The 27389-nt window shown below is 44.2% G+C and overlaps 1 protein-coding gene across 2 annotated transcripts in view; it reads left to right on the forward strand.

Moving 5' to 3' along the window:
- LOC124041352 (serine/threonine-protein phosphatase 2A 56 kDa regulatory subunit delta isoform-like) overlaps window positions 1-27389 on the forward strand; it is a 51814-nt gene that overhangs the window by 17643 nt on the left and 6782 nt on the right. For both annotated transcript variants that reach the window (XM_046358846.1, XM_046358847.1), the window contains exons 4-10: window positions 22843-23042; window positions 24388-24498; window positions 24666-24758; window positions 25371-25501; window positions 25874-25933; window positions 26025-26133; window positions 26257-26310. In XM_046358846.1, coding sequence (XP_046214802.1) covers window positions 22843-23042; window positions 24388-24498; window positions 24666-24758; window positions 25371-25501; window positions 25874-25933; window positions 26025-26133; window positions 26257-26310 — 758 coding nt within the window. The remainder of the gene's footprint in view (window positions 1-22842; window positions 23043-24387; window positions 24499-24665; window positions 24759-25370; window positions 25502-25873; window positions 25934-26024; window positions 26134-26256; window positions 26311-27389) is intronic.

Genomic DNA, 27389 nt, shown 5'->3' on the forward strand with positions numbered 1-27389 from the left:
AAACTAAAACACATCTTGATTGCATAAGTATTCAACACCCTGAGTCAATACATGTTAGAATCACCTTTGGCAGCAATTACAGCTGTGAGTCTTTCTGGGTAAGTATAAGAGCTCACCACACCTGGATTGTACAATATTTGCACATTATTCTTTAAACAATTCTTCAAGCTATATCAAGTTGGTTGTTGATCATAGCTTGACAGCCATTTTAAAGTCTTGCCATAGATTTTCAAGAAGATTTAAGTCAACATTGTAACTTGGCCACTTGGTAAGCAACTTCAATGTACACTGAGTTAGGAACACCTTCTCTTTCCATGACATAGACTGACCAGGTGAATCCAGGTGGAAGTATGATCCCTTATTGATGTCACTTGTTAAATCCACTTCAATCAGTGTAGTTGAAGGGGAGGAGACGGGTTAAAGATGGATTTTTAAGCCTTGAGACATGGATTGTGTATGTGTGCCACTCAGAGAGTGAATGGGGAAGACAAAAATATTTAAGTTCCTTTAAATGGGGTATGGTAGTAGATGCCAGTCGCTCAGAAGTTTCCCGTGTGTATCAAAAATGGTCCACCACCCACAGGACATCCAGCCTACTTGACACAACTGTGGGAAGCATTGGAGTCAACATGGGCCAGCATCCCTGTGGAACGCTTTTGACACCTTGTAGAGTCCATGCCCCGATTGAGGGCAAAAGGGGTTGCAAGTCAACACTAGGAAGGTGTTTTTAATGTTTTGAACACTTTGTGTATATTTGGCCTTGTGTTTTAGGTTATTGTCCTACTGAAAGGTGAATTTGTCTCCCAGTGTCTGGTGGAAAGCAGACTGAACTAGATTTTCCACTAGGATTTTGCCTGTGCTTTTCTCTATTCCGTTTATTTTTATCATAAAAAACTCTAGTCCTTGCCGATGACAAACATAACATGATGCAGCCACCATCATGCTTAAAAATATGAAGTGGTACTCAGTGATGTGTTGTGTAGTATTTTCCCCAAACATAACACTTTGTATTCAGAATATATTTGCCACATTTAACTTTTACTTTAGTGCATGTTTTGGAATATTTGTATTCTGTACAGGCTTCCTTCTTCTCACTGTGTAATTTCGGTTACTATTGTGGAGTGGCCTCATGGTGAAATCTGTGAGCATTTTCCTTCTTCTCAGGCAACTGAGTTAGGAAGGAAGTCTGTATCTTCGTAGTGACTTGGTGTATTGATACAGAATCCATCTATCAATATGTCCCCTTCTTTGCGAGGCATTGGAAAACCTCCCTGGTCTTTGTTGTTGAATCTGTTTGAAATTCACTGCTCAACTGAGGGACCTTACAATTATCTGTATGTGTGGGTCACAGAGATGATAACGTTAAACACTGTTATTGCACACAGAGTGAGTCAATGCAATTTATTGTTACTTGTTAAGCCCATTTTTATTCCTGAACTAATTAGGCTTGCAATAAGGGGTTGAACACTTATTGACTCAAGACATTTCAGCTTTTCATTTTGTATTTTTGTACAAAAGCATAATTACACTTTGACATTATTATTCTAATACAATGTGATTCAAGGTACAGAAATGCCTTGTTATTCGTGTGACTTATCAGGTATGATCATGATAAAATGCGTAGAAATGAAAATGGATGCACAAAAGCTACTGTAATACCCAGGTTCTCAGTGACCACCACATCTCTTTCCTTCTCTCTCTCTCTCTCTCTCTCTCTCTCTCTCTCTCTCTCTCTCTCTCTCTCTCTCTCTCTCTCTCTCTCTCTCTCTCTCGGCCTGTCCCTCCTGTTGTTGCTCTGGGCTCTCCTCTCATTGAGTCTCCCCTTGTCTGGCTAAGCAGAGAGGCAGAGCAGACGGATCACAGGCAGTAATTGGATCAGCAGTGCAAGTGTCTTCGCTAAGTAGGACAGCGAAACCTCGCCATAACACACCATGCAGGCAGATTAGGCACAGCCTCCTCCTCACATTCACTCTTCAATCAGGCTTTTTGACATACTGTACCTGGAGGATTTGCATATTTTGGTAAATTATGACTATAGTTCTAGAAGATAAATGTCAAAATCGGACATAAAAAGTGTCTATTTAACAGCATATAGACCAAGTGCACAGGCTTTAGGGAAAAAAATAGGTTTTCTGTCATACCAAAATTCATAGGTGTAGTTTGTAGATGCTTGTTTACATTTACATTACATTTTTAAGTCATTTAGCAGACGCTCTTATCCAGAGCGACTTACAAATTGGTGCATTCACCTTATGACATCCAGTGGAACAGTCACTTTACAATAGTGCATCTAAATCTTAAAGGGGGGGGGGTGAGAGGGAATACTTATCCTATCCTAGGTATTCCTTAAAGAGGTGGGGTTTCAGGTGTCTCTTATGGTGTCTAAAAAAAAGTGTGATGGGAACAGGAAATGTCAGTACAATTTAATACATGTTGACAGACAATTTGTTTGTTCGACATGGTGGTATCGTTTTGCGTCGGCAAGTTTGCCATTTGTCAGTAGAATGAAAAATGCAATGGAAACACATTAAACTCAGGTTTTTTTTTATCCGGTACATGAAAACCTAAGAGCAAAAGTTGTTTTAATGTGCGCTACGTCCTCACGCACATCCTTCCATCCGCAACAAAGTCAGTTTGATGGAAACACCTCTGGTGGGGAAATGCACATATTTTTCGATGCAGATTTATAATATTTGCATGAAAATCTCTCTCAAATTGGATGTAAACCTCTACTTCTGATGTATTGTTCAGACATGACTGAAGCCCTTTCCCAGTTCCATACAGGGCAATTGGTTTTGTAGCAAGAAGTGCATGAGACGTGAAAACATGAAAAACACACATGAATCCCGATGATACCGAATACAAAGGTAGTACATACAGTGCTTGTGCATCAGTCATGGGTTGGCAGCCATCAATACAAATACAACAATACTATGATCAACGTTAGCAGTAGCAATAGTAGGTAAGTAAAATGCGCCATCACATTCTCAGAGACATCACGTCAACATCCTCATTTAAAAAAAAACATGCTGACCAAAAGCAAAACATCCAAATGCTCATTTACATCGTCGTCAAAATCACCATCATCATCATCATCATCCCCATGTAATGACAAGCAAAAGACAATAAAACTAGTTCGGACAGACTAACCTCATCCTCTTCCATGTATTCAAAAGGCCAATGACCGTAGGAGTAAACTCCTAGCTGTAGTCAGAGAGCTGAGTATAATGTATATACTGTTGAGGCTGTGTTGCTGTAGTTATTAGATAGTGTATGGACTTCTTTAGCCCTTCATAAGCTCTATTGATTTCCTTTTATTGATCGGCAAACGTCTGCTTTGCACTGCAGTGTTATGACGGTGATCTCACAGAGAAAGGTCAGCGTTTGTCAGCTGTTACCCACCCGGGTGCTTCAGCCATGGAGTTTGCATGAGGACTATTTCTCTCCCAACAGACAGTCATATTGTCCAGTGGCACTGCGCTGCTGTGTGTTTCGGTCTAGTGCTTGAGGGTGTGTTCCACATGGCTTTACATACACTCCCTCTCTCTATCACTATCCGCTTGTGATCAGCACATTCGGCCGAGTGTCTTGGGTAGGTGACCCGTTGACCTCCGCAGCAGCTTGCTTTTTCCGGGAATGTTAAAATTGGAATATCCTGGGAAATGGGATTAACCCCATTGCATGCACTGTGTGCTGTGAAGTGTTGAAGTGCTTTAGACTAAGATGGATTGTAACTGCTAATATTTAGTATGTTTAGACATAGATCGCTACTTGCCATGGCATGCATATTCAAAATCACCAAGGATTTGAACCTCTCAAACGCAAATGCATGCAGAGAATGAATTATACGGTCCTATTGGTTGTTTTAGCTCGCCACTTTGAGTGCATCATAAAATGTGGGCTGTGAAAGAATAGGTCGTGAACTAGGATAACTGATGATGCAGTAAATGATCCATACATAATGTTTGCTCGGAGCACTTGAGATCTCAGCCCATATAGGTCAAAGGTCAAATCCATAGGTGGCGCGTGAGTTTCAAGTTAAGGCAGAGGTTCCCATTTTTGATATTAAAATAAAAATCTGTGACCACACCATGTAAAAAAAAAAAAAAAAAAGTTAAACTTTTTTAATTGGGGCTATGACAATCTATTACAAATCAGTCTGACAGTACCTTTGACAATATTTCAATCAAAAGGAAGTATGGTTTGAAGTGGCTGATGCATCAGAAAGGTATTGGGATGTTCAAAAGATCATCGGGCCATAATTCTGTAAGGTTATCTGTGTAGAAAAGGACATCCATCATTGATGATGTTATTTTTCCCCCCAGTCAGAATTAGTGCCTGGTCTTGTCCACTTCTAAATGAGTCGCGCGTGGCTTGTGGGTATTGTAGAGAGAACAGAAGACACATACTTGTTACTTAGTCTTATCTGTCAGTGATTGTGTCATAATTTTTTGTTTTGTTGTTGCTTAAACCGTTTAAAAGATAGAGCCACGTGTAAAGAAGAAAACAGAAACCGCTCTGTTTATTACAACCACATCTATCGGCTAACAGATGTTACCGATGTAACCCCGGTTCTAATAACCAGGAGCAAATGTTTTATTTCTGAGTTTCTCTCATGACTCTATTTTCAAATCAGGCGACCTGTCATGGGGTCGCGACCAATGTTCCTCCAGGACTGCCACGCACACCAAGTGAAAAATAATGAGTTAATATAAGCCCGTCATAATGTTTAAAAAAAAACGTTTTAAAAAGTCTCATGCAATGTAGGCCTGCATTGAACACCACATATAGGCTACTGTAGACTACCTCATAGAAATCAAAATCTATTTCCATGTGATGTTATGGGATTCGCGCCATTGGTTTTGTTGGTAGGCCTACATTATGCTCAAATAGCCACAATAGCATATTGGCTACTGTCTAAAACAGCAAGAGTACAGCCTCAATGTTCACTGTGAATGTGCCCCATAAGTTGCACAAAATTATCTCGTTCAAGTTTTCCGCTCCGTGCAAATAAAAATGGGAGGGAACATTGGTCGTGACCCATGGTTTGGGAAATGCTGAGTTGGGGGAAGACAAATAAATAAATCATGAAAATAATCACCTTTATGATAAAGTATTGCATGCGTTTATCATCACATTTTCAGACTAAAAGATAGCCTATTATTCCTAAAAGTGATGAGTAGATTGGATAGTCATAAGTCAATCCACCTTTACGATAATCTTTGAACAGGCAGGGTTTCAGATGCTTTTGGAAGATGGGCAGGGACTCTGGCCTAGCTTCAAGGGGAAGCTAGTGCACCATTGGGGTGCCAGGACAGAGAAGAGCTTGGACTGGGCTGAGCTGAGCGGGAGCTGCCCTCCTGTAATGGTGGGAGAGCCAAGAGACCAGCACAGAGTGCTCGGGTTGGGGTGTAGGGTTTGAGCATAGCCTGTAGGGAGGGGAAGTTCCTCTTGCTGTCCGTAGGCAACTACCATGATCTTGTAGTGGTGTCTAGTTTGAGAAACAGACACCTCACAAGTCCTCAACTGGCAGCTTCATTAAATAGTACCCACAGAACACCAGTCTCAGCGTCACCAGTAAAGAGGCAACTCCGGGATGCTGGTCTTCTAGGCAATAGTTGCAAAGAAAAGCCATGATATGGGTAAAAGAACACAGACACTGGAATTCTGCCTAGAAGGTCAGCATCCCAGAGTCACCTCTTCACTGTTGAGGCTGGTGTTTTGCGGGTACTATTTAATGAAGCTTCCAGTTGAGGACTTGTGAGGCATCTGTTTCTCAAACTAGACACACTAATGTACTTGCCCTCTTGCGCAGTTGTGCACTGGGGCCTCCCACTACTCTTTCTATTCTGGTTAGAGCCAGTTTGCACTGTTCTGTGAAGGGAGTAGTACACAGCGTTGTACAAGATCTTCAGTTTGATGGAATAAGCCTTAATTTCTCAGAACAAGAATAGACTGATGAGTTTCAGAAGAAAGTTATTTGTTTCTGGCCATTTTGAGCCTGTAATCAAACCCACAAATGCTGATGCTCCAGATTCTCAACTAGTCTCAAGAAGGCCAATTGAATTGCATCTTTAATCAGAACAACAGTTTTCAGCTGTGCTAACATAATTGCAAAAGGGTTTTCTAATGATCAATTAGCCTTTTAAAATGATGACCTTGGATTATTTAACACAACGTGCCATTGGAACACAGGAGTGATGGTTGCTGATAATGGGCCTCTGTACATTTCTGATAATGGGCCTCTGTATGTAGATATTCCATAAAGAATCAGGGTTTCCAGCTACAGTAGTAATTTACAACATTAACCATGTCTACACTGTATTTCTGATCAATTTGATGTTATTTTAATGGACAAAAAATGATACTTTCTCTAAAAAACAAGGACTTTTATAAGTGACCCCAAACTTTTGAACGGTAGTGTAATTATGATAGTTCAACGCATCAAATTCTTCAGCTTAGGTTTGGTAAATTTACCTGTTCAAATCACAAGTAAATAACAAAAAACAGTGTTTGCTTTCAAGGCCAGGATGTTATATGAGGGTATTAGCATAAAGGAGTACATTCACTTGAAAATGCCATCCAGAGTGTGAATTATACCATAACTTCTTTTTAGAAGAGCACTTCTACAATGGGCAAATACGTATGGAAGGTTTTGTTCAAATCAAAAGGGGTGCTGTCAAAAAGTGATTGAATTCAAAAGGAGTACTCTTTCCGTGTTCAAACTTGCCAAGACAGTCTTTTTTATTTATATCCTTTTATGTATTTGTTTATTTGATATCTATTGGAGATAATAGAAGTCTGTGTATATGAGAGTATATCTTACTCCAGGGAAGTGGGGGATTGTTGGTCCTTAGGGTGAAGGCCTGGTCTCATGACAGCCCTACTGAAAGGCCTCGGCCTCATGTTATTGCCAAGATGTGGTTTTTGACAAGCAGAACTGAACTGACGGTACAGAGGGTTGAATGTTATTTAGCTATGTTGTACAAGGCTCATCTGATTCTGCTGTGCTTCGAGGAAGGATGTTGATGTTCTGCTCCATATGCTTGGGCACATGATTATTGATTCGTTCTCGTAAGGAACTCCACTCTTTTGGCACTCCCTAAGTCGTACAACTCAAGGAATCTGATATCTATCTGACGTTAAGCCTCTGGTGATCTTTTTCAATATAGGCCTACAAGTAAGTGGGGTTATAAAGCATAGATGCACAATACTGTCCAGCAGATTGCTCTTAGCTAAGTGAAGGCTATATGGATTCCAATTCATCTTCAGTAAACCTTTATCCTAGAGAAGGTCATGTTTTCTACCTGTGGGCGAAAAAATGTCCAACCTATAGTCTGATGGAAACTTTGAGATATGCTTTGGTATCAGTAAGGTGTACTTATAGATGTAGGAGCACTTGCTGCTGTATTGTAAGAGTGAGTGATGTATGCAGTGGTGTCCTCCCCCGTGCTCTCAGGAGGGTGCAAGGGGGAGCACTGACTGAGTCTTAGTAGGTCAGGTGTCTCTCTTCTTGAATCTGCTTAAAACTGGGATTCATACGGTCTGTTTTGTTTTTATGGATGACTGCCGCCCTTAGGTATAAAACAGCCTTCTCGTATATAAGGAGAGACGATAGATAAAGCCAGAACTCCAGCCTTTTGTGACTATTTTCTCTTTTAATACAGAGTGGGGTAAGTTGAGCCATTTTTTACATTCAACATCACTCTGTCAAGCGAAATATAGTATGATTTCTAATAAAGATATCTACATATATTTCAGGATGTTGTGTATCCCGGGAAATAATCAGAATCCATGCAAACATTACAGCTTTGAAAACGGGGTAAGTTGAGCCGTGGGACAAGGTAAATTAAGCTGCCTACAAGTTTCTGTACTGAATTAAGTATTACCACTACATTTTAAAACCGTCTGTTTATTTCCCAAACACAATTCAACACACTCAATCACTTTTTTTTGCCTTTTAATCATTTTTAAGCATCTTTCAACACAGACTTAACACCTAACAAACACTTTTTACCTTTTTAAAACCCTTTTAACATTTAACAAATGTCCTTTCCCAGCTATAATGCCTTGCATTACACCTGGGAAGAAAATGCTTCAATTTGCTCAACTTGCCATTGGCTCAGCCATTGGCTCAAATTACCCCAAGGCAAACATTTTGACTATATTAGCCCACACAGCTACAAGGATGCAATGTCATGCTAGGTTTTGGACCTCATATCGAAGCTTATAGAGACCCCAATTGCAGTATAGAACGATCTTTAAATTATCTAATTAGGTCTAGATACAAGCATCATGAGATCACTAACACGATCAATTCATTTGACTTTGTGAAAATCCGTTTTTTTTATACCTAATTTGCTTACCACTCTCATGTGGTTTCTTCCTTCACAGACTCCATGAAATTAAGCCATCTTTAAAAAAAAAAAATTGTTAAATGCTACATTTTATGTATGGTTTCCTAGAAACAAGGGTGGCTAAACTTAAGCAAAAGGGGTAACTTATCCCACTCTCCCCTATTCTATATCTCCCATAGGCACTGCCACACGTTGGGCACATTGAACAAATTCGGTCTCCGTTCTAGCCTTTCTCCATCTGTGTGAGGCCTGATGATAGTTGTGCTGTTTTGTAACTGGTCTCGCATCACTTCATCGCATGCAAGGCATATGCAGCCACTCTACTGGTCCTCCGGGCAATGGGCCAATAGGGAGCCTCCGTCTGTTGTCACATGCCGCTGGCCTCCTTGGATGATTCATCCTCCATCACAAAAAAAAAAAAACTAATTTGAAATTATATAATCTAGCTTTGTGTCATAGATTCCGTGGCCCTGGCCTGGAGTGAAACACTTTAAAATGGAGCCAGCGGTTGTGAGGAGGAGGGGTAGGAGGAAGACTGAGGTCGGCAGTATAGTATAGTGATTTTGTTTGCTGTGATTATACCACTAAGCAGCTTACGTTCCTAGTGGAATAGTGGCTGACATAAGTAGTCAAGTGCCAAACCCGTAGTGTCCAGTATCCCCTTCCACTCTAACCCACCATTTGTTCTCATTGCTCTAGACTAGAGTAGACAGAGACATTCTTTGTTGTCTTGAGCCTCATAGCTACTCAGTTTACCGGCTTGTTTTTGGCAAAAGTATTGGGCACTCGTATTATATCATCTTATGTAGGAGGATGTGCCTATGTTACAAGTCCTCCGTGATGTTATAGAGTAGTACGGGTCAAGACCCGTGAGTCTTTAGTTTTTGTGGAATTGTATTTTTTTGGTCAAAAAGACTGTAAAATCACCAGGAATTCAGCAAAAAATGTGTTTTAGTCTTGGAAATCTGTTCCCAAGTATTCCCCAAAATATAAAAAGAGATGTGATCTTAAAATCAAATCCAATTTTATTTGTCAAATGCTCCAAATACAACAGGTGTAGTAGACCTTACCGTGAAATGCTTAATGACAAGCCCTTAACCAACAATGCAGTTCAAGAAATAAAGTTAAGAAAATATTTATGAAATAAACTAAAGTAAAAATATATGTAAAATCAAAAAGGAACACGTGAAAATTACATAACAATTTGTAAGTCGCTCTGGATAAGAGCGTCTGCTAAATGACTTAAATGTAAATGTGTGAAACTGAAAGCGCGAACCACTGCTTTTAATCAGGGCAAGGTGACTGGTAACATGACCGAATACAAACCGTGCAGCTATTCCCTCAGCAAGGCTATCAAACAAGCTAAGCGTCAGTACAGAGACAAAGTAGAATCTCAATTCAACGGCTCAGACACAAGAGGCATGTGGCAGGGTCTACAGTCAATCACGGACTACAAGAAGAAAACTAGCCCAGTCACGGACCAGGATGTCTTGCTCCCAGGCAGACTAAATCACTTTTTTGCCCGCTTTGAGGACAATACAGTGCCACTGACACGGCCTGCAACAAAAACATGCGGACTCTCCTTCACTGCAGCCGAGGTGAGTAAGACATTTAAACGTATTAACCCTCGCAAGGCTGCAGGCCCAGACGGCATCCCCAGCCGCGCCCTCAGAGCATGCACAGACCAGCTGGCCGGTGTGTTTACGGACATATTCAATCAATCCCTATATCAGTCTGCTGTTCCCACATGCTTCAAGAGGGCCACCATTGTTCCTGTTCCCAAGAAAGCTAAGGTAACTGAGCTAAACGACTACCGCCCCGTAGCACTCACTTCCGTCATCATGAAGTGCTTTGAGAGACTAGTCAAGGACCATATCACCTCCACCCTACCTGACACCCTAGACCCACTCCAATTTGCTTACCACCCAAATAGGTCCACAGACGATGCAATCTCAACCACACTGCACACTGCCCTAACCCATCTGGACAAGAGGAATACCTATGTGAGAATGCTGTTCATCGACTATAGCTCGGCATTCAACACCATAGTACCCTCCAAGCTCGTCATCAAGGGTCTCGACCCCGCCCTGTGCAACTGGGTACTGGACTTCCTGACGGGCCGCCCCCAGGTGGTGAGGGTAGGCAACAACATCTCCACCCCGCTGATCCTCAACACTGGGGCCCCACAAGGGTGCGTTCTGAGCCCTCTCCTGTACTTCCTGTTCACCCACGACTGCGTGGCCACGCACGCCTCCAACTCAATCATCAAGTTTGTAATAAATAAAGGTAAAACAAAGTTTGTGGACGACACAACAGTGGTAGGCTTGATTACCAACAACGAAGAGACGGCCTACAGGGAGGAGGTGAGGGTCCTCGGAATGTGGTGTCAGGAAAATAACCTCACACTCAACGTCAACAAAACTAAGGAGATGATTGTGGACTTCAAGAAACAGCAGAGGGAACACCCCCCTATCCACATCGATGGAACAGTAGCGGAGAGGGTAGCAAGTTTTAAGTTCCTCGGCATACACATCACGGACAAACTGAATTGGTCCACTCACACAGACAGCATCGTGAAGAAGGCGCAGCAGCGCCTCTTCAACCTCAGGAGGCTGAAGAAATTTGGCTTGTCACCAAAAGCACTCACAAACTTCTACAGATGCACAATCGAGAGCATCCTGGCGGGCTGTATCACCGCCTGGTACGGCAACTGCTCCGCCCACAACCGTAAGGCTCTCCAGAGGGTAGTGAGGTCTGCACAACACATCACCGGGGGCAAACTACCTGCCCTCCAGGACACCTACACCACCCGATGTTACAGGAAGGCCATAAAGATCATCAAGGACAACAACCACCCGAGCCACTGCCTGTTCACCCCGCTATCATCCAGAAGGCGAGGTCAGTACAGGTGCATCAAAGCTGGGACCGAGAGACTGAGAAACAGCTTCTATCTCAAGGCCATCAGACTTTTAAACAGCCACCACTAACATTGAGTGGCTGCTGCCAACACACTGACACTGACACTGACTCAACTCCAGCCACTTTAATAATGGGAATTGATGGGAAATGATGTAAAATATATCACGAGTCGCTTTAAACAATGCTACCTTATATAATGTTACATACCCTACATTATTCATCTCATATGCATACATATATACTGTACTCTATTTCATCTACTGCATCCTTATGTAATACATATATATACTAGCCACTTTAACTATGCCACTTTGTTTACATACTCATCTCATATGTATATACTGTACTCGATACCATCTACTGTATCTTGCCTATGCTGCTCTGTACCATCACTCATTCATATATCTTTATGTACATATTCTTTATCCCCTTACACTGTGTATAAGACAGTAGTTTTGGAATTGTTAGTTAGATTACTTGTTGGTTATTACTGCATTGTCGGAACTAGAAGCACAAGCATTTCGCTACATTCGCATTAACATCTGCTAACCATGTGTATGTGACAAATAAAATTTGATTTGATGTCGTTGATGTGAGCCATGACCAGCCTTTCAACGCACTTCATGGCTACTGATGTGAGTGCTATGGGGCGGTAATCATTTAGGCAGGTTACCTTCACTTTCTTGGGCGCGAGGTCTATGGTCTGTTTGAAACATGTAGGTATTACAGACTCGGTCAGGGAGAGTGTCACGGATCCATCTGGAACAATTTCTTTGGGGGGTGAAATTATATTATTTTATACTAATACAATTGCTCAGAGAAAGAGATTTTGTTTAACAAGTAATGTACATTTTTTCTCAACTGCAGGGGTCAAAATTATTATTATTATTATTCAATTATTATTATTAATTATTAATGGAAACAAAGTTGTCAAAAGTTTGACTACATCAAGCTTGTGACTCTACAAATATTTTGGATGCATTTGCAGTTTGTTTTGGTTGTGTTTCAGATTATGTTGTGTCCAATAGAAATTGATGGTAAGTAACATAATTGTGCCATTTTGGAGTTAGTTTCATTATAAATAAGAATATAATACATTTCTTAACACTTCTACATTAACGTGGATGCTATTGTGATTACATATGAGCCGTGAATAATGATGAATGAGAAAGTTACAGAGGGTGAAATATCATATCCCCAAGACATGCTAACCTCTCACCATTACCAATAACAGATATGAATTGTTAAACAAAATCTCTTTTTCTGCGCAGTTGTATTCGTATAAAATCATATAATTTCCCTATTTTTTTGCATACAATATAGCTCAGTATTTTGATTTGTTTATTTTAGACAGTCGTTATTTCTCCTCTTTCTCAGGGGTATCAATAATTTCGGACCCCACTGTATATTATTATGATGTTCTGCAAAACCATCTGCTCCAACAAAATTCATCCCGCGGCTGAATCGAATTGCCTACCCCTGCAGTAGTCTGTGTGACTGCGTGCGAGCTTCCCCAGAGAAACTGTCACATACCAGGGTGATTTGTGGGGAGTGTGACAACATTGAGATAATGAAATAGACCCCTTGTGAGAAATGTGACTGTATGATGTCAAAGTGTCTGTTTTGTGTCGGTTGGGGCAGGCTGTATTGACCAGGAAGGGCCTGGTCTGGTCAGTGGAGAAGATGGGGCAATACATAGAGATCCTTTTAAATTGCTAGAGGGGTTATGTCATAACCCTAAAAGTTCCATAATGGGGTGAAAATGTCAGCCATATTGGTCAGGAAGAAATCCAAACCTGTCTAATTGGAATGAATGGCAGTAGAGGCATAATACTGATTTTACTAATGCATGAAAATCAAAGTAAGGCGTGTGATATTTCAGAAATTGTGTAATATAATTGTCAACCTAAAATATTGTCATATAATTATAAATACAGTGTATACTGGTTTTACACCCATTTTCTGTATAAATAGCCTCTACAATATATGTAAACAGACCATAAATGTCCAAATGTTTGTTTTCTTAGAAAGCTGTGAGTTATTATATGATACATTTACAGTACTTGTTGCATTTACAACTTGTCTAAGTCCTATAATCATGTGTAGAGTTAACATGAACAATACACCTGTCAGTCTTTCATGGCTCAAAGTGGAGGAGAGATTGACTTCATCACTACTTGTTTTTGTAATAAGTGTTGACAAGCTGAATGCACTGAGGTGTCTGTTTAAACTACTAGCACACAGCTCAGACACCCATTCATACCCCACAAGACAGGCCACCAGAGGTCTCTTCATAGTCCCCGAGAACAGAACAGACTATGGGAGGCGCAGTGCTACATAGAGCCATGACTACACGGAACTCTATTCCACATTGAGTAACTGATGCAAGCAGTAGAATCAGATTTTTTTTAAACAGATAAAAATACAATGTATGGAACGTGAAGAATAGAATAAACACACACAGTTACAGACACACACATACACACACTCACTGTATAAACACGTACATTGTAATGTTGTATGGTGTTGTTATACATTTTGTATTGTAGATATGTAGTGGTGTAATAATGTATGATGTACTCTTTTATCTTTTGTTTTATGTGTGAAGCAAGTGTGTTTGGACCCCAGGAAGAGTAGCTGCTGCCTTGGTACCACTGGCTGAAATCTGTTGATTTGTATCTATGGCTGTGGATTGACTGCATTGTTTGAATAGAATATTGGCAGTTCATTTGAAAAATGTATGGAATCATTCCTCCAGTAGACACACAATTTGCAACTTAGACCCCCTACTTTTATAGTAAAATAGATCCTGTTACCAACTGGTATTGTATATATTTATGAAATCAAATCAAATCAAATCAAATTTTATTTGTCGCATACACATGGTTAGCAGATGTTAATGTGAGTGTAGCGAAATGCTTGTGCTTCTAGTTCCGACAATGCAGTGATAACCAACAAGTAATCTAACTAACAATTCCAAAACTACTGTCTTATACACAGTGTAAGGGGATAAGGAACATGTACATAAGGATATATGAATGAGTGATGGTACAGAGCAGCATACAGTAGATGGTATCGAGTACAGTATATACATATGAGATGAGTGTGTAGACAAAGTAAACAAAGTGGCATAGTTAAAGTGGCTAGTGATACATGTGTTACATAAGGATGCAGTCGATGATGTAGAGTACAGTATATACATATGCATATGAGATGAATAATGTAGGGTAAGTAACATTATATAAGGTAGCATTGTTTAAAGTGGCTAGTGATATATTTACATCATTTCCCATCAATTCCCATTATTAAAATGGCTGGAGTTGGGTCAGTGTCAATGACAGTGTGTTGGCAGCAGCCACTCAGTGTTAGTGGTGGCTGTTTAACAGTCTGATGGCCTTGAGATAGAAGCTGTTTTTCAGTCTCTCGGTCCCAGCTTTGATGCACCTGTACTGACCTCGCCTTCTGGATGATAGCGGGGTGAACAGGCAGTGGTTCGGGTGGTTGATGTCCTTGATGATCTTTATGGCCTTCCTGTAACAACGGGTGGTGTAGGTGTCCTGGAGGGCAGGTAGTTTGCCCCCGGTGATGCGTTGTGCAGTCCTCACTACCCTCTGGAGAGCCTTACGGTTGAGGGCGGAGCAGTTGCCGTACCAGGCGGTGATACAGCCCGCCAGGATGCTCTCGATTGTGCATCTGTAGAAGTTTGTGAGTGCTTTTGGTGACAAGCCGAATTTCTTCAGCCTCCTGAGGTTGAATAGGCGCTGCTGCGCCTTCTTCACGACGCTGTCAGTGTGAGTGGACCAATTCAGTTTGTCTGTGATGTGTATGCCGAGGAACTTAAAACTAGCTACCCTCTCCACTACTGTTCCATCGATGTGGATAGGGGTGTTCCCTCTGCTGTTTCCTGAAGTCCACAATCATCTCCTTAGTTTTGTTGACGTTGAGTGTGAGGTTATTTTCCTGACACCACACTCCGAGGGCCCTCACCTCCTCCCTGTAGGCCGTCTCGTCGTTGTTGGTAATCAAGCCTACCACTGTTGTGTCGTCCGCAAACTTGATGATTGAGTTGGAGGCGTGCGTGGCCACGCAGTCGTGGGTGAACAGGGAGTACAGGAGAGGGCTCAGAACGCACCCTTGTGGGGCCCCCGTGTTGAGGATCAGCGGGGAGGAGATGTTGTTGCCTACCCTCACCACCTGGGGGCGGCCCGTCAGGAAGTCCAGTACCCAGTTGCACAGTGCTTTATAACCTTTGATACCAAGTGGGGCGGCAGGGTAGCCTAGTGGTTAGTGTTATGCAGGTGAATGAGGACCCAAAAGCGACTTGGCGAAAACAGAGTCTTTATTCCAGTAAAGGAAATAGGCAATACTCTTGGACAATCAGAGCAGAAAACAAAACATAAAAAACTTAATTCCACTCGTAGTGACGAGGACAGACTGGAGACTCGACCATTAACTGTAGGTTGCCTCGGGAAGGCACCGACCGTAGCAGACTCAGACACCTGCTCACACGCAGCATCTGAGGGAAACAAGACACGACAGGGCGAGACAAAGACACAGCACGGCGAACAATATACAAGGATCCGACAGGACAGAAACGGAAAACAAGGGGAGAAATAGGGACTCTAATCAGAGGGCAAGATAAGGAACAGGTGTGAAAAGACTAGATGATTGAGTAGGGGAATAGGAACAGCTGGGAGCAGGAACGGAACGATAGAGAGAAGAGAGAGAGGGAGGAGAGAGAAAAAAGGGACCGAACCTAATAAGACCAGCAGGGGAAAACGAACAGAAGGGAAAGCAAAATGACAAGACAATATAAGACAAAACATGACAGTACCCCCCACTCACCGAGCGCCTCCTGGCGCACTCGAGGAGGAATCCTGGCGGCAACGGAGGAAATCATCAATCAGCGAACGGTCCAGCACGTCCCGAGACGGAACCCAACTCCTCTCCTCAGGACCGTAACCCTCCCAATCCACTAAGTATTGGTGACCCCGTCCCCGAGAACGCATGTCCATGATCCTACGTACCTTGTAAATAGGTGCGCTCTCGACAAGGACGGGGGGAGACGAACGGGGGTGCGAAGAAAGGGCTTGACACAGGAGACATGGAAGACAGGATGGACACGACGAAGATGTCGCGGAAGAAGCAGTCGCACAGCGACAGGATTGACGACCTGGGAGACACGGAACGGACCAATGAACCGCGGAGTCAACTTACGAGAAGCTGTCGTAAGGGGAAGGTTACGAGTGGAAAGCCACACTCTCTGGCCGCAACAATACCTAGGACTCTTAATCCTACGTTTATTGGCGGCTCTCACAGTCTGTGCCCTGTAACGGCAAAGTGCAGACCTCACCCTCCTCCAGGTGCGCTCACAACGTTGGACAAACGCTTGAGCGGAGGGAACGCTGGACTCGGCAAGCTGGGATGAGAACAGAGGAGGCTGGTAACCCAGACTACTCTGAAACGGAGATAACCCGGTAGCAGACGAAGGAAGCGAGTTGTGAGCGTATTCTGCCCAAGGGAGCTGTTCTGCCCAAGACGCAGGGTTTCTAAAACAAAGGCTGCGTAGTATGCGACCAATCGTCTGATTGGCCCTTTCTGCTTGACCGTTAGACTGGGGATGAAACCCGGAAGAGAGACTGACGGACGCACCAATCAAACGACAGAACTCCCTCCAAAACTGTGACGTGAATTGCGGACCTCTGTCTGAAACGGCGTCTAACGGGAGGCCATGAATTCTGAACACATTCTCGATGATGATTTGTGCCGTCTCCTTAGCGGAAGGAAGCTTAGCGAGGGGAATGAAATGTGCCGCCTTAGAGAACCTATCGACAACCGTAAGAATCACAGTCTTCCCCGCAGACAAAGGCAGACCGGTAATGAAGTCTAAGGCGATATGAGACCATGGTCGAGAAGGAATGGGAAGCGGTCTGAGACGACCGGCAGGAGGAGAGTTACCTGACTTAGTCTGCGCGCAGTCCGAACAAGCAGCCACGAAACGGCGCGTGTCACGCTCCTGAGTAGGCCACCAAAAGCGCTGGCGAATAGAAGCAAGAGTACCTCGAACGCCGGGATGACCAGCTAACTTGGCAGAGTGAGCCCACTGAAGAACAGCCAGACGAGTAGAAACAGGAACGAAAAGAAGGTTACTAGGACAAGCGCGCGGCGGCGCAGTGTGCGTGAGTGCTTGCTTAACCTGTCTTTCAATTCCCCAGACTGTCAACCCGACAACACGCCCATAAGGAAGAATCCCCTCGGGATCAGTAGAAGCCACAGAAGAACTAAAGAGACGGGATAAGGCATCAGGCTTGGTGTTCTTACTACCCGGACGGTAAGAAATCACAAACTCGAAACGAGCGAAAAACAACGCCCAACGATCTTGACGTGCATTAAGTCGTTTGGCAGAACGGATGTACTCAAGGTTCTTATGGTCTGTCCAAACGACAAAGGAACGGTCGCCCCTCCAACCACTGTCGCCATTCGCCTAGGGCTAAGCGGATGGCGAGCAGTTCGCGGTTACCCACATCATAGTTGCGTTCCGATGGCGACAGGCGATGAGAAAAATAAGAGCAAGGATGAACCTTATCGTCAGACTGGAAGCGCTGGGATAGAATGGCTCCCACGCCTACCTCTGAAGCGTCAACCTCGACAATGAATTGTTTAGTGACGTCAGGAGTAACGAGGATAGGAGCGGACGTAAAACGTCTCTTGAGAAGATCAAAAGCTCCCTGGGCGGAACCGGACCACTTAAAGCACGTCTTGACAGAAGTAAGAGCTGTGAGAGGGGCAGCAACTTGACCGAAATTACGAATGAAACGCCGATAGAAATTAGCGAAACCTAGAAAGCGCTGCAACTCGACACGTGACCTTGGAACGGGCCAATCACTGACAGCCTGGACCTTAGCGGGATCCATCTGAATGCCTTCAGCGGAAATAACAGAACCGAGAAAAGTGACGGAGGAGACATGAAAAGAGCACTTCTCAGCCTTCACGTAGAGACAATTCTCTAAAGGCGCTGGAGTACACGTCGAACGTGCTGAACATGAATCTCGAGTGACGGTGAAAAAATCAGGATATCGTCAAGGTAGACAAAAACAAAGATGTTCAGCATGTCTCTCAGAACATCATTAACTAATGCCTGAAAAACAGCTGGCGCATTAGCGAGACCAAACGGCAGAACCCGGTACTCAAAATGCCCTAACGGAGTGTTAAACGCCGTTTTCCACTCGTCCCCCTCTCTGATGCGAACGAGATGGTAAGCGTTACGAAGGTCCAACTTAGTAAAGAACCTGGCTCCCTGCAGAATCTCGAAGGCTGATGACATAAGGGGAAGTTGATAACGATTCTTAACCGTTATGTCATTCAGCCCTCGATAATCCACGCAGGGGCGCAGAGTACCGTCTTTCTTCTTAACAAAAAAAACCCCCGCCCCGGCAGGGGAGGAAGAAGGCACTACGGTGCCGGCGTCAAGAGACACAGACAAATAATCCTCGAGAGCCTTACGTTCGGGAGCCGACAGAGAGTATAGTCTACCCCGAGGAGGAGTGGTCCCCGGAAGGAGATCAATACTACAATCATACGACCGGTGAGGAGGAAGGGAGTTGGCTCTGGACCGACTGAAGACCGTGCGCAGATCATGATATTCCTCCGGCACTCCTGTCAAATCGCCAGGTTCCTCCTGAGAAGTGGGGACAGAAGAAACGGGAGGGATAGCAGACATTAAACACTTCACATGACAAGAAACGTTCCAGGATAGGATAGAATTACTAGACCAATTAATAGAAGGATTATGACATACTAGCCAGGGATGACCCAAAACAACAGGTGTAAAAGGTGAACGAAAAATCAAAAAGGAAATAGTCTCACTGTGGTTACCAGATACTGTGAGGGTTAAAGGTAGTGTCTCATATCTGATACTGGGGAGATGACTACCATCTAAGGCGAACATGGGCGTAGGCTTCCCTAACTGTCTGAGAGGAATGTCATGTTTCCGAGCCCATGCTTCGTCCATAAAACAACCCTCAGCCCCAGAGTCTATCAAGGCACTGCATGTAGCACCGAACCGGTCCAGCGTAGATGGACCGACATAGTAGTACAGGATCTTGATGGAGAGACCTGAGTAGTAGCGCTCACCAGTAGCCCTCCGCTTACTGATGAGCTCTGGCTTTTACTGGACATGAATTGACAAAATGTCCAGCAAGTCCGCAATAGAGGCACAGGCGGTTGGTGATCCTCCGTTCCCTCTCCTTAGTCGAGATGCGAATACCTCCCAGCTGCATGGGCTCAGTCTCTGAGCCAGAGGAGGGAGGTGGTTGCGATGCGGAGAGGGGAAACACCGTTAACGCGAGCTCTCTTCCACGAGCTTGGTGACGAAGATCTACCCGTCGTTCTATGCGGATGGCGAGTGCAATCAAAGAGTCCACACTGGAAGGAACCTCCCGGGAGAGAATCTCATCTTTAACCTCTGCGTGGAGTCCCTCCAGAAAACGAGCGAGCAGCGCCGGCTCGTTCCAGTCACTAGAGGCAGCAAGAGTGCGAAACTCTATAGAGTAATCCGTTATGGATCGATCACCTTGACATAGGGAAGCCAGGGCCCTAGAAGCCTCCCTACCAAAAACTGAACGATCAAAAACCCGAATCATCTCCTCTTTAAAGTTCAGGTAATTGTTAGAACAATCAGCCCTTGCCTCCCAGATAGCTGTGCCCCACTCTCGAGCCCGGCCAGTAAGGAGTGATATGACGTAAGCAACCCGAGCTCTCTCTCTCTAGAGTATGTGTTGGGTTGGAGAGAGAACACAATATCACACTGGGTGAGAAAGGAGCGGCACTCCGTGGGCTGCCCGGAGTAACAAGGTGGGTTATTAACCCTAGGTTCCGGAGGCTCGGCAGACCAGGAAGTAGCAGGTGGCACGAGACGAAGACTCTGGAACTGTCCAGAGAGGTCGGAAACCTGAGCGGCCAGGTTCTCAACGGCATGACGAGCAGCAGACAATTCCTGCTCGTGTCTGCCGAGCATGGCTCCTTGGATCTCGACGGCAGTGTTACGAGAATCTGTAGTCGCTGGGTCCATTTTTGGTCGGATCCTTCTGTTATGCAGGTGAATGAGGACCCAAAAGCGACTTGGCGAAAACAGAGTCTTTATTCCAGTAAAGGAAATAGGCAATACTCCTGGACAATCAGAGCAGAAAACAAAACATAAAAAACTTAATTCCACTCGTAGTGACGAGGACAGACTGGAGACTCGACCATTAACTGTAGGTTGCCTCGGGAAGGCACCGACCGTAGCAGACTCAGACACCTGCTCACACGCAGCATCTGAGGGAAACAAGACACGACAGGGCGAGACAAAGACACAGCACGGCGAACAATATACAAGGATCCGACAGGACAGAAACGGAAAACAAGGGGAGAAATAGGGACTCTAATCAGAGGGCAAGATAAGGAACAGGTGTGAAAAGACTAGATGATTGAGTAGGGGAATAGGAACAGCTGGGAGCAGGAACGGAACGATAGAGAGAAGAGAGAGAGGGAGGGAGAGAGAAAAAAGGGAACGAACCTAATAAGACCAGCAGGGGGAAAACGAACAGAAGGGAAAGCAAAATGACAAGACAATATAAGACAAAACATGACAGTTAGAGTGTTGGACTAGTAACCGAAGTTTTGCAAGTTCATATCCCCGAGCTGACAAGGTACAAATCTGTCATTCTGCCCCTGAACAGGCAGTTAACCCGGTGTTCCTAGGCCGTCATTGAAAATAAGAATTTGTTCTTAACTGACATGCCTAGTTAAATAAAGGTTAAAAACATTTTTTTTAAGTCTTGCCAATTTAAAGCCAGTTTCTCATGTCTTGGTACTTGTATTGCCAAGTACAATGAGAAATCTATGTGCCAATCTATGTGTAGTTTTATTGGGACTGTTGTCTGTGCCCCAGATTCCGGCTTCTCCCTCTCACAGTTCCTTGTATTCTTGAAAAACGTCTCAACCCTCACGTCTATGTCCTTGACCATAATCCTCCTTTGTTTCAAGTGTTTCTCATACCCACTCGATTGCATGGTCTTATCCCACAATGCAAATTGAATAATGATATTTTATCACAACTCAATCAACATCCTCCAAAACGCACTACAATATAGCTCACATCCAAACATGTTCTGACCCTTTGAAATGGGTCATTCATGTAAATCCTATTCATTTAAGCTGACATGATAGTAAAGCACTCACGCCAAGTGTGCTTAAACATTACGCAACAAGCAACAACACACTAGATCAAGGCTGTTTTCAGTGTGTGAGGTGGAGTCTGCATGCTTCCATGCCACAGTGTCATGCCATTTTCCTCAGTTCTGTGAGGGGGCTGACAAGTACAGGAGACCTTGATGTTCATTATCCAGGAAAAGGAGGAGGAGGAGGAGGAGGAGAAGGAGGAGGTGGGGTGCTGTGGTTTCATGAAAGCCTCGTTGCATAAGGGAGTCTGAATTGTAAACCAGTAGCTAGCTGTGTGGAATAGCAGGGTTTCACAACCCTAAGGGTACAATTGAGCCAGGGTAAATAATGTGGAGGTCTATGAATGGAGGTGTATGAGTCTGTATCCCACACTTTATCCCCAATGTTAGCCTTGGACACAAAATGGTGGGATGACAGAACAAGTGTATAATGTTTTCTGAAGTTATGAATCACTATCTAGCCAAGGGTTCTCCAACCCCGTTCCTGGAGAGCTACCCTCTGTAGGTTTTCGCTCCAACCCCAGTTGTAACTAACTGGATTCAGCTTCTCAACCAGCTAGATTCGGTTTGTAGCGAAAACCTACAGGGTTGTAGCAAAAACCTATAGGAAGGTATCTCACTGGTCACCCCCAAAGCCAATTCCTCCTTTGGCCGTCTTTCCTTCCAGTTCTCTGCTGCCAATGACTGGAAAAATCACTTAAGTTGGAGACTCATATCTCCCTCACTAACTTTAAGCACCAGCTGTCAGAGCAGCCAACCGATCACTGCACCTGTACATAGCCCATCCAACTACCTCATCCCCATACTGTATTTATTTATTTATTTTTCTTGCTCCTTTGCACCCCAGTATCACTACTTGCACATTCATCTTCTGCACATCTATCACTCCAGTGTTTAATTGGTATGTTGTAATTACCTCGCCACCATGGCCTATTTATTGCCTTACCTCCCTTGTCTTACCTCATTTGCACACACTGTATATAGACTTTTTCTACTGTATTATTGACTGTATGTTTGTTTATTCCATGTGTAACTCTGTTGTTGTATGTGTCAAACTGCTTTGCTTTATTTTGGCCAGGTCGCAGTTGTAAATGAGAACTTGTTCTCAACTAGCCTACCTGGTTAAATAAAGGTGAAATCAAAAATAAATAAACAGAGTTGGAGTTAAAACCTATAGGAAGGTATCTCTCCAGGAACAGGGTTGGAGTTAACCTATAGGAGGGTATCTATCCAGGAACAGGGTTGGAGTTAACCTTTAGGAAGGTATCCCCCCAGGAACAGGGTTGGAGAGCCCTAATCTAGACATACAGCATATCATTGATCTTCCCATCCTTTTTCTTCCTCAGATGCGCCCCTTATTGACCGGGAGGAGCTGTTTGTGCAGAAGCTGCGGCAGTGCTGCGTGCTCTTTGACTTTGTCACGGACCCTCTGAGCGACCTGAAGTACAAGGAGGTGAAGCGTGCTGGCCTGAATGAGATGGTGGAGTACATCACACACAACCGCGATGTGGTCACCGAGTCCATCTACCCAGAGGGTGTGATCATGGTAAAAAGAGATCCATGCACCGACTGTACATAAACCCTGACAAAGTGTGGAAGGTTTTGGGCCTGTATTTAATCACCATGTTCAGGGAAGGTTGTGGGTGTTAACATGCTGTCAAGGCCCCCCTGTCACCTCAGTATGCCACATCCTGACTCTGTGTTCAATGACTTCAGCTTAGCCTGGCTCAGGATTCCACCCAGCACAGTAGGGTGAGAGAATCAGCATCAAACCCTTGAGGAGCACCCAAAGGTCGTTATTTATGTCAGTGATAAGTCAGATCGAGCCAAATCCCCCTGGAAGCTTCTCTTTTCCGTCTCTTTTCCCCCCTGGGCTATTATCTGCCTCTCTCTTCCCCCTATATCTTACTTCCTGGAGTATTCTCCCTCTCTCCTCCCCCCTGGGGAATTCTGTCCCTCCTCCCCCTGTTGTACTCTCCCTCTCTTCTCTCCTCTGAGGTACTCCCTCCCTCTCTCTCCCCCCGGGTCATTCTCTCCCCCTCCGCTTGTGACAAATTTGAGCATTGTGCTCAACGAGTAATAAGCGTGCACTGGGAAATGTTGAGCAATTATTCATCACAAATTATAGCCCATACATCTGCTCTTCCGTTGAGCATCTCTGAATTGTTGGCCATGCACCACAACACTGGCCTCATGTGGATCTCCCCTCTGTATATCGTTCCCCTTCTTCCTCTGTTCCTCCTACATCCTCCCTTTCTCTCTCCCTCGCCCCTCCTTTCTCTCTCCCCATCCCACTGTATATCTTTCCCTTCCCCGCTGTCCATCACTGTCCCTCTTTCAAAACTACCACCTCCTGTTCCCTTTCTGCTGTCGTCTCTCCCTCTCCCAGTGTTCTGTAATGAGGTTGAGGTTGGGCGATGGAGCTGTGGAGCCAGGCAGGCTATTTCCAGCCCCTCTCTCTCTCCTCAGTGCCGAAGGGGCTCTGTGCTGCGGCAGCCTCAGGCCGAGACAAGAAGCAGGTGCTGGGGAAGTGTTGCGTTGCGTTGCGTTGCGTTGCGTTGCGTTGCGTTGCGTCAGCTGCAGGGATGCAGGCAGAGGGATGCTGCTCAACTGCAGCTCTCCCAGTGGTAGTGTTAGCAGGGGTAAACCTAAACAGCCTTTAAACAAGAGTTACCAGTGTTACCTTATAAACTGACCTTACTAGGGTCTTTCTCATTGGTAGGCAGAGGAGGCCAGGGCACACTGTGCTCTGATCTTATGAAAGTCGTTCCTTTTGTGTGGTATCAGATTATTAGCTGTGCTGTGTTTTCCTAACACTTACAATCGGATGGCAGCTTTAGAGTTGTTGATTGTTGCCATGTTGATTGACATCTCTCCTCTGCCCTGTTCAGTTTTCAATCAACTTGTTCAGGACCCTACCACCATCCTCCAACCCCACAGGGGCTGAGTTTGACCCAGAGGAGGACGAGCCCACACTGGAGGCTGCCTGGCCACACCTACAGGTAACGTGTGTGTGCGTGCACACAGTGTAAGCGTGAATATTTTCTTACATTTGAAATTTAGACTATAATATTTTAGACTTTTTAAATACTTTTTTCCCCCCTTCAGTATTTTCAGCCTCAAATCACACCAAACTTTTATCTCAATGTCTTCTTTTTCTTCCCTCTAGCTGGTGTACGAATTCTTCTTACGATTCCTGGAGTCCCCTGATTTCCAGCCTAATGTCGCTAAAAAATACATTGACCAAAAGTTTGTACTGTCTGTAAGTATCCCTCTCCTCCAACAAAACACAAACTTCACTCCCTGTAACTGCTGAGCTGTTAAAATATTTAATTGGCAGTATGTGTAATATCCTGGCGCCCAGGCAGTTGGGAATTATGCTGTGTATGTGTGTTCACTCATACCTTGGCCAGCTTCCGTCTCCCACCCACACAGTAGAGAGACCTGAGAGCTGAGAGGGAATTAGCAGGGATCACTCTGCTCCATCTGACCACATGATGCTTCCCATCCACCGCTGCTGGAAATGAATGTTAAGGACTTGAGTCAGCCTACTCACTTTCTGAGTGCTGGCCTGGGCTCCAAACACACATGGCCTTGCATTATGTTATGGCAAAACCCAGCCTCTATCAAATCTCATGGCAGTGTAATTTTGTTTTCACCGCACCACTTAATATTATGTGCTACATGTTCAGGAACATTTTTGTGTATCAGTGAATGGACTATTTGTCTGACGAATAGTATATTTTCTACCTTTGCCTGATTGAAAAATGTTTTGCCTCTACAATTGCAAGTGTCCCATTTGTATCTATTTTATTTAGTAGTGCTAGTTTCTTGAACGCATATGCCTGATCATGTCCCTCCTCCACCCCCACAGCTCCTGGAGCTGTTCGACAGTGAAGACCCCAGGGAGCGGGACTTCCTGAAGACCATCCTCCACAGGATCTACGGCAAGTTCCTGGGCCTCCGGGCCTACATCCGCAGACAGATCAACAACATATTCTACAGGTGAGATATGGCTTTTACACCAGTTATGTCTGTCCATAGAAATAGAATTACAGGTACACCCAATGTGGCTGCCTGTCCACCTAACACAGGATGCTGACTTGATTGGGGAGATGCCCGTTCTAGTTATTCTGTTTCTATGTGTCTGTCTTGCAAGCAGCTACATCTCTCGCCATTGAAATCTATTCATAGAGTGTGATTGAGTGAAGTCTGTCTGTTCTTGGGAGGATCGATATGTAACCACAACAAAGAAAAAAAACTGCAAGGTTGTCAAATGTTGAGGTTGTGTTTGATGTATGTAAGAAGATGTGTCAGTATATCTGTTATCTGTGTAATGTAATCGATAGTTGACCTTGGTCTGGTCTCATATTGCAGGTTTATATATGAAACGGAGCATCACAATGGAATCGCAGAGCTCTTAGAAATCTTAGGAAGGTGAGTGCACACTGCACAGTGTACTATCCCCTCAACACATGCTCTGTTACCATTCACCTCAAACAAATCTTCCCTTGTCCCTTATCCCCAGCATAATCAACGGCTTTGCCCTGCCATTGAAAGAGGAGCACAAAATGTTCCTGATCCGAGGGCTGCTGCCGCTTCACAAAGTGAAGTCACTCAGCGTCTACCACCCCCAGGTATCGCAGTGCTCGGAAAGGCCTCCCCCCCACACAGCATGAGGCTCAGACGTGCCTCTCATTTAAGTTCCTGCTGATATGCTCTTACTCATACGACTTGTCTCTCTCTTTATCTCTCCACAGCTGGCATATTGCGTTGTGCAGTTCTTGGAAAAGGACAGCAGTCTAACTGAACCGGTGAGTTTAATACTCATCACACAGTGAAAGGGCCCTCTAGAGGAAGTTGCCGCCCCTATTTTGACGTAAATCCTGTCCTAGAAAATGCTTGGATTTGGTTCCACCTCAGAAGAATGACGTAGGCTCCTAATATATACATATTCACAAATTGGGGGTGGGAACGTCGTGATGATTTCAACGTGGAGTGGAGAAACAACAACAAATAGGGCACTGACAGTCACTGAAGCTAGCTAGAATGCTAACCTTATCCAGCTAGGTATCTTGTTAACCTTAACTAGCTAGCTAATGTTATCTGTTTTTGCTGGGGGGGGTTTTACTATACATTTTCAAAAAATTATCCAGCTGGCTAGGCTATGGTTGGTTCTGGAGCTGAATTTGTCAGAAGCATTATAAATTGTTAGAAAGAATAAGATGAAGCTCTGGCAATATCTATTGAATGGTTTGGGCGAGAGATGTATTTTTCTATGTTGTATTGGACACGGTGAAAACCTTTGTTGGGCTGTTGATAAGCTTTCCGGCTGCGTTACGTCAAAGCCAAGTCAGCCCGTGCTCTTGGTTCTCACAGGTGAAGTGAAATGATAGGCTACAATGACTTTGCTCATGATGCACGCCGCAAATATCAACACCCTGGGGCGGCAGGGTAGCCTAGTGGTTAGAGCGTTGGACTAGTAACCGAAAGGTTGCAAGTTCGAATCCCCCGAGCTGACATCTGTCGTTCTGCCCCTGAACAGGCAGTTAACCCACTGTTCCTAGGCCGTCATTGAAAATAATAATTTGTTCTTAACTGACTTGCCTAGTTAAATAAAGGTAAAAAGAAAAAAAAGTGCATCAGACACGAAACACTAAAACACCAATACAAATGTAACGACAGCACAACAAAACAGATAAACAAGTTCCTTGAATAATTATACACGGGTGCCTTTTTCACTTGTGGTTTCTAGCTGCACCAATCAAAGCAGTGGAGCGTGCACTTTAGTGGTCAAAACCATTCATGCGACGGGGGAGTGGGATTGCAAAATGCATCATATCACGCAATTATACCATTTATTAATGGTTAGATATGATTTTTTATCATCCAA

This window comes from Oncorhynchus gorbuscha, linkage group LG08 (genome assembly GCF_021184085.1).
Source record: "Oncorhynchus gorbuscha isolate QuinsamMale2020 ecotype Even-year linkage group LG08, OgorEven_v1.0, whole genome shotgun sequence".
In the NCBI taxonomy this organism is placed as follows: Eukaryota; Metazoa; Chordata; class Actinopteri; order Salmoniformes; family Salmonidae; genus Oncorhynchus; species Oncorhynchus gorbuscha.